Below are 7,793 nucleotides of genomic sequence, written 5' to 3'. Positions count from 1 at the left end.
AGGGAGTGGATACTTATTCTTTACCGTGATCTGATTTAATCCTCTATAGTCGATGCAAGGACGGAGACTCTTGTCCTTCTTCTGCACGAAGAAGAATCCCGCTCCCAGGGGTGACGTGGATGGACGGATGATGCCGGAAGCCAGAGAGTCTTCAATGTAAGCTTTCATGGACTCACGCTCAGGACCAGAAAGGTTGAATAGTCGGCTTGAAGGAAGTGTTTCACCTGGGATGAGTTCGATGGCGCAGTCGTAGGGTCGATGAGGTGGTAATGATAATGCCTTAGTTTTACTGAATACCGGAGCAAGATGGTGATACTCGGCTGGGACCTTGGTTAAGTCCGGGGCCTGCTCAGGCTCAGTCTTGGTACTGGTACTCACACCAATTATGTTTAAAATATTGTCATCATAAATTGCATCCATGGGATGTTATCTAAGTCTGAAATAATAATCAATCTTCTCCTGTCTCCCTTTGTAATATTTCCAGTGTCCACATTTATGTGGACACTTTGAAAATAATTATAATAATAATGATAACATCCTCTTCTTTCCAGAGCAAAAACCCAAAAGTCTGGAAGTTTCTAGTTTATCGAAACCTAAAGTAACATTTATTTGACAGGGGTAAAATTATTCAACATAGGACAGATTATAATAATAATTAAATCCTTTTTTTCTTTAAATGAAATAAATTGACAAACTCTGCAAACAGCATCATTCAGACTTTGACTAATCCTGCTCAAAGCTCAGTGAGATTTTTCTCCACTCTGTGGAATCACTGGCGCGTTTGTTTGTATGTCTGATTGATTTTTTATGTATATGTAAATTTACTTTTTATTTTCTTTTATTGTTGTTATCTGTTCTTTTTCTTTTCCTTTTTGTATGTACCTCAACCTAGTCTCAAATAAAGAGGATTGATTGATTGATTGATTGAAATTCTTATAGAAAAGCAAAATCTGTATTACGTAGATGACACCCTGTGATGTTTTATCTTGATTAAGGTACTTTTTAAATGGGTTATTATATTTTAGTTACTCGCAGGAATTGTGTAAAATATGGTGTTTATTATTGTTATTGAGGATTTTTAAATGTTTTGTTAAAACAGTGCTTGTTATTTTTGACTGAATATGGAAAGTGTGCAGGGAAGAAATTATGGTTATAAGATAGGAATGATAAAATAAAATGGTAAAAAGAAGGTACTTTGGAAGACACACATGTTTATCAGCTAGGGGCTACTTCCATCCTAACCACTGTACACCATCCCCATCTACAGGTCATCTGAACAGCAACACTCTCTCTGCCATTGTCTCTCACTCTGTCCATGTTTTACTGTAAATCTCACTTTTGCTGTTTCTCTCACTCTCCTGACAGTCATATATCTAATTATAAGGCAATTTCTTTTATGGCTACATCCTGTAGCAGAGTGCTCAGTCCGCTCGATTATCATGTCTTGCCTAAAATCCCCAAAGGTGTGTTCGTGAGTGTGTGTGATTCTGCGTTTGACTTCAAAAAGGCGGCTGGATTATACAGTAAATCTTTTGGTGATAATTGCTTTTGCAGCTTGCCATGACAGTCCCTCAGTACTGTCACTGCAGCACTTCATTGCTTTGACATTCTCCCTAATGTACAGCTCATCAAACCCAGTAAATAGGACCTTTCCATTTTCCATTTGCAGCCAGTAAATTTCAAACCAAAGCAACAGATGTGATTAAGGACTTAGATCAAATCAATGTACAATAATGACATGCATACAGCCATGCATCACATATTTAACACCAGACAAATGTGACTCTCATGTACCCGTTGGATTTACACTGAAACATGTATGACATTGAGAATGAACTTGTTTGTGGCACAGCTGCTGAGAAAAGCAAGCTGGACCATCTCAAGATGTATTTGTGACAGTTACTAAATTATTCAAGTGTGAGGAAAATCCTGATACCTTTATTTTCTGCAAGATTCTGCACGAGAGCCACATAGCGACAAGATCTCAAATCATCTCATGCAGTTGGACCATCTGATGAATTTTTCTTTTACGGTTGTTTTTTTAAGTGTTTGTGTAATTGTGATTGGGTTTCGGAATCCACTTTTGTCCAAAGAATGCTTTGAAAATCCCAACATATGAATGTCTGCTTGGGATGTGAATCATTTGGAAATTATTGCAATTGCAGCAGATCTCATTGCTGTCATCGCTAATCCAATTTTTTCTTCTTTTTCTGTATTTAGGTAGCTGACATCCAACCGCTCCTTGTTGACACTAACATGAAGTGTCTGTGCATTGACTCCACTATCCCTGCACCCGCTGTCAAAACAAATGTGTAGCAGTCTATGGCAAATATTCCAGAGCAAGACAAGAACATCTACCCTATGTAGCCCAGGTCTGGAAAATGACACAGTAGATGATGTCCCACACGATCAGTAAACCAAAGAAGAACAAAAGTGTAACACCTAGTAGCTATTTTGGCTCATCATCTCTTGTCCCCGTGTTGCAGCTTTTTTTTGTTTGTTTCTCATAAGCATGCAGGTGCTTCATGACCCAGTTACAACTACAGTGTGCATGCTCTGTAAGATTGTAACCCCCCCACCCTGAAAAAATAAATAAATTAATAAAACAGTCAAGCACAAGGCAGAAAGACAAACTGGCAGATGATTCACTGTTTGACTCCTTGGCTGGCTTTCCAAATACACAGGCATATTTACGAGTGAGCTGTTCATTTGACAAACAGTAGGTCCTCCATTAAAAAGTATCTGTCCTCTGTCAACAAAATATTTTGCAAACTGCACTCTAGCTCATGTGTCACTACACAGAGAACAGTTAGAGTAACCTACAAAGTCTAATCACACAGGAAAGCATTTGCTCCAAACTCTTTCTCAGGTTTCACAATCAGGACACATTAACAATGTGTAGGTTTCCATGCATCTTTCTGGGTGTTTGTGTCTGTTAAATCATGTTCTTACCTTTTCCCACCCAGTACGCTACTGGTGACAAGCAAACAAGCCCACAGATGCAGAGAGGCCGCCCTGCTCCGTCCACACATAGCTGAAATATGAGGACCTTTCACTGCTGGAGGTTAAAGACAGAGAAAACAAGCATCACCACCATGTCATATGGGCCTGTACATCATCATATCCAACATTTCACCTTGTAAAAGTGTCAAGGCATGTGATGTGTTGAAAAGAAATGAGCAAATATGGATAAAGAGACTGTCTGTGTTTCTTTAAGAGAGGCTTTTGATCCTGGATCTCCACATCTCTCACAGATTCACTGACAGCAAGCGACTCAAATCAAATTGCCCTCACACCCCACACCCCACCCCCCAGTGCCACTTGACACAGGCAAACATCAGTCATCCAACATCATTCCTTTTAATTAGATGTCATATTGACAAAGGCATAATCTTCGCCCTAACCATAAGGGGGACCAAATCTGAGCTGCTCAACGTTTTCGATGAGCCCAAAGGAAGAATCGTGTGTAAATGCACTTTCAGAACAGACGCTCAGAGCATACGGTGTGGCTGTATCTGTAGCGCATAATGATTAGGAAAGAAATACCAAGGCAACACACCATCGAGCACATATAGCACCCTGTAAGAGCTTGTAGCACCTGTGAACATCCTCCTCTGATACTCTGCAATGTGAAGCAGCAGCACAACAACATCCAGCCAAATCTCCACTAAAATAAGACCATTTTCTTTCTCCTGAAACACTGAGCCATGATGTCAGCCGGCTCACAAAGTAGGCAAGCAGCACGCTCCGATTTTGTGCATGCAAACGCTAAAATCCACAATCCATTTTGGAAAGCATAACCAATGTGTCCACGAGAGGGCCAGTTGCTTAATTATAAAACAAGCGCTTATAAAACAGCACACATAGACCTCCGATTACTTGCTTATGGTGTTTCAAGGTGGGGGACGATTGGTTTAAAAATGCTCTGCTGGACTGGAATTTAAAAAAATAAATAAATAAATAACATAAATCCCTTACTTGACAGGGATTTAATAAAGCGAGGATGATGAAGATTAACGAATTGGGGAGAAAATCCCGCACAACCACACTTTCTAAGTTATTCCGGGGTAGAGGGTGTGTGTGTGTGGGGGGGGGGGACCTTTTACTGACAATATCCAAATATATTAGAAGTGGAATTTTGCATGCAGCTGGCATCCCTGCAAGGCTGGTCTAAATACAAGCATGACGATCCGTGCGTGGCGGAGTAATTAAGCAAATGTGCGTTGATGCTATCCGTGGTTCTGAAATCCGGCTGGGCTCCCGTTAAAGCGGCTCTTGCCATAAAATATCCCCTTAAACGGTGCTAATTTCAGGAGCAAAGTCACCCTTCCCCCCAGTAAAACTCGAGTCTTGCGGTGTCCAGTGACATAAAAAAACACCCCTCGTTAAACCCGGTTGTTTCTCCCTATACCCCCTTCTTTTTCCCTAGCAAAAAAGGCAATAAAATGATGAATGTCACTTACGGCAGCGTATTTTAGATGTCCTCTTTCTATATTCTCAAACTTTTGCAAATATCTTTTTCTAGACGGACTGAATGAGCGGGGAAAAATCCTCTGTGATCTCAGATCTGACGAATTTGAGCTTGAGGCTGAAGAAGCGGCTGCTGACGATATGCGCAGGTCTCTCTCACTGTTCATTGGGTGGCTGTGTAGTGAGTTCAACTCTCAGTCTGTCAGCAACAGAAATGTTTCGCTAAACTCACAAATCCATACCATGCACCTGGATGTTCTAGTCCATCGATCTCCTCCTCGACATAAAGCGCATCTCATACATCAATCTGTCCAAGCACATATCATTTCATTTTACAATAGGCTGTTCCAACATAATATTAAGACAAGCCCGCCCATTTTATATGCAGCACAATTCAACTTCCACTGCTGTCACCCTAATCTCTTCCTAGTGGATGCTAAATAATAATAATAAAAAAAATCCTCTTACATTTTCAACTCCTTGTTTCCCCCTATCGCGCGTTATCAGTCCCTCACTCCTACGTGATGATTCCCAAAGAGATAAAATTGACCATCATTTCATTTAGCAAAAAAAGGCTGTCTCGCAACCATGACAGCTAAATGTATCGTTGAGAAGAAAAAAAATAGCAGTCATAAAACAGGACAGTAAGTACTTACAATGAGGCAAAAAGAATTAAACACAGATGGATTAAGCACGCACGAGCATGGAAGGAAAAAAAAAATCTCCAGAATTTTAAGAAAATCGTATCCGCTCACCAGCTTTGCACTAGCGAGCCGAGCCTCTTTGCGCAATAAAAATCCTCCTCGAAATCACTCACCGTCTCCTAAAAGCCCAAGTTTCGCATGGAGACAGCAGCGCTGTGTCTGTGTTTAGAGCCAAATATTCTGCTGCCACAGCCGCGCCACTTCAGACTGAGCACAGAGCGGCGAGGAGCGCTGAGCTGCGTGCATCTGCAGAGCAGGAGAGAAGGAAAAAAAAACAGGGGGCTTATGATACGCGGCGCATATTTCTGTAGTCATCTGCGTATTTTTAAGTTAGACTACAAATCAGAGGACATTCGGATCACCACGGCTTGTAATAGAGGGCGACCGTGGATATAAAGGACACTCTTATTGGCACTTTACATCAAATCAGAGTCATTTATGGTCACCTTTATTAGTGCAGGGCTGAGGATTAAATGCTTTCGGAGGAATTCATTTTTCATAGCCTTGGGTTTGACTGAGGGTTTATTTTCATCGGAGCAGGCAGAGTGAGCTGGCAGTGAAGTCACGTCAGTCTGGTCTGCAGTGCAACGTTTCCTCTGTGAGTGTGTGTTGCCTCCTCACGCGTGGTTAAAGTAATGCATGCGCGTGATTAGTTATGAGGGAGGACACGGGCTTATGTGCCCTTAAAATCTATCTATCTATCTATCTATCTATCTATCTATCTATCTATCTATCTATCTATCTATCTATCTATCTATCTATCTATCTATCTATCTATCTATCTATCTATCTATCTATCTATCTATCTATCTATCTATCTATCTATCTATCTATCTATCTATCTATCTATCTCAGAGACTTTCCCCTTTTTTGCGCTCTTCTCACGCGCCCACTCTTAACCTGAAGCCGCAGGTGGGTGCGCATATTAATGTCAAACAAAAAATAAATAATTAAATAAATAAAAAATAATGCTCCCACAACTCCACCCCACCCAGCTGTTTCAGTAGAATTACTGCCATTCTAATGCGAGTGGAGCCTCCCATGGCTGCCCCCCCACCCCCCTTCCTCAAAGCAAGTCTCCACCGCTGCATGTGACTCGGTTCGCCTGTGCGCGCACGTGAACGTGCGTGCGTGCGTGTCCAACACGTGCCCGCGTTGCCAGTGGTTTTGACGCGCACGCGCTTGCCAATGTGGGTAAAAGCTGGGAGCTGAAAGTAAAGCGCCGCTGCGCTCGAGTCACCCTCCTCCTGCAGCGCTTTAATTACCTTACGTTCCTGACAAAGATGAGACTTTTATTTGTTTGTTTATTTCAACAACAGACAATTTCTTCATGACAATGCAGGTGAATATCCAGTGACGCCGTTTAACCACATGCACAGCTCCATCTCTGGGCAGGGTATTGGAAAGGAGAGTGTAGTGAAGTGTGGACATGCTTGTGTGTTGAGAAGGTGTGTGTGTGTGGGGGGGGGGTGGGTGGGTACAGGGCTAAACGGAGAGAGATGGATGACGGTAATTTAGGTGAGAGATGTGCAGGTTATGGCGAAATAATCACTTGCTGTGTGAAGAGTGCCTTTGAATTTTGATGGAAAATATATTGACTAACAACGCCCCCTCCCTTCTGTTTGTGCATCTATTTTGGTTCCATATTTAGTGATACTTGGTTTGTTTTCACAAAATTTAAAGAACCAACTGTTGTGAATTGGCTTTCATTGTTTAATCAATGCCACATTAACAGAAGTTCCCAACCCGCTGCCACGTTTGTGTGTCTTCTCATATTTCATGTGAAACTGTTTGTGTATGCACAATTTTGCAATGCAGTTTGCAAATGTTTGTTTCTGATGTGCAGGCACATTGTATTTGTTTCTTGAAGCCATGTAGAGTACAGGTATAAATCTTCAATATTTGTTTTTTGGACTGTCCTGTGGAGTTTTATTTAAGCACTGAAATCACCAAGACTGTTGAGCTCTTTCAACACCCCTGACCGGAAAAGGTTTTTCTGAACTCGCTTTTTTTATAGTATATTGAACGCCTGACTTTTGAGAGTGACATGATCATACAATTGTTTCTTAAGTTTATTGCCTCAGGCCAGAAATGCACAGAATGCAGCAGATGGTGTTTCACTATAATTGGAAACTGTAGACAATGAAAAGCTCTCCTGTACTGTTTAAGCCAGCTTCATGCTTTCACTGAGTTTAGGCCCATTCAAGACTTCTTTGTTTAGTAGGTAAAAGCAGGCAGATTTTCCATTTGCTTTCCACAGTCAAGGCTCCAGCAGGGCATAGAGAGAAGGCGAACAACCCAAGTGTAATACTTCAGTGCAGTTACTGCAGTAAAGCTTGATTTGCACTTGCCTTTTACACCTCTTTGGCTTCAGAATTTTACAGTGTCACTAGCTTAAAACTTAACAGTTGCTCTTGCACTTGAACCTACTTAAAAGTATCAAATTTCTCTTAGATTTGTTTCTCTGGTTTCATATTTCATCTCACAAACTATCACAGTCGGTTATGGCGTTACTATTCTTTCAGCTTCAAATCAACTGAACAAAGAAAGAACTAGAGAGAACCAGGATGCACAAGTCAGATAATAATGAGGCCAAATTGCTGAGCACATGTCATTCTT

General features: G+C 41.3%; 1 protein-coding gene across 7 annotated transcripts in view; it reads right to left on the bottom strand.

Moving 5' to 3' along the window:
* Positions 1–5,415, bottom strand: part of gabra1 (gamma-aminobutyric acid type A receptor subunit alpha1) — a 31,934-nt gene extending 26,519 nt beyond the window's left edge. The window contains exons 1-3 of one of the 7 annotated variants that reach the window (XM_017421315.3): positions 5,226–5,406; positions 4,939–4,987; positions 2,953–3,058 (exon numbers count right to left, since the gene is read on the bottom strand). In XM_017421315.3, coding sequence (XP_017276804.1) covers positions 2,953–3,032 — 80 coding nt within the window. In that variant the 5' untranslated portion in view covers positions 3,033–3,058; positions 4,939–4,987; positions 5,226–5,406. Of the gene's footprint in view, positions 1–2,952; positions 3,059–4,463; positions 4,744–4,938; positions 5,100–5,126 lie in introns of those variants that run through there. The other 6 variants (XM_017421317.3, XM_017421314.3, XM_017421320.3 and 3 more) reach the window with 6 other exon arrangements.
* Between the last annotated feature and the right edge of the window lie 2,378 nt (positions 5,416–7,793).

This window comes from Kryptolebias marmoratus, linkage group LG13 (assembly GCF_001649575.2).
Source record: "Kryptolebias marmoratus isolate JLee-2015 linkage group LG13, ASM164957v2, whole genome shotgun sequence".
Taxonomy (NCBI): Eukaryota; Metazoa; Chordata; class Actinopteri; order Cyprinodontiformes; family Rivulidae; genus Kryptolebias; species Kryptolebias marmoratus.
The sequence above is the reverse complement of the archived record's forward strand: the minus strand, read 5'-3'. Positions and strand labels throughout refer to the sequence as shown.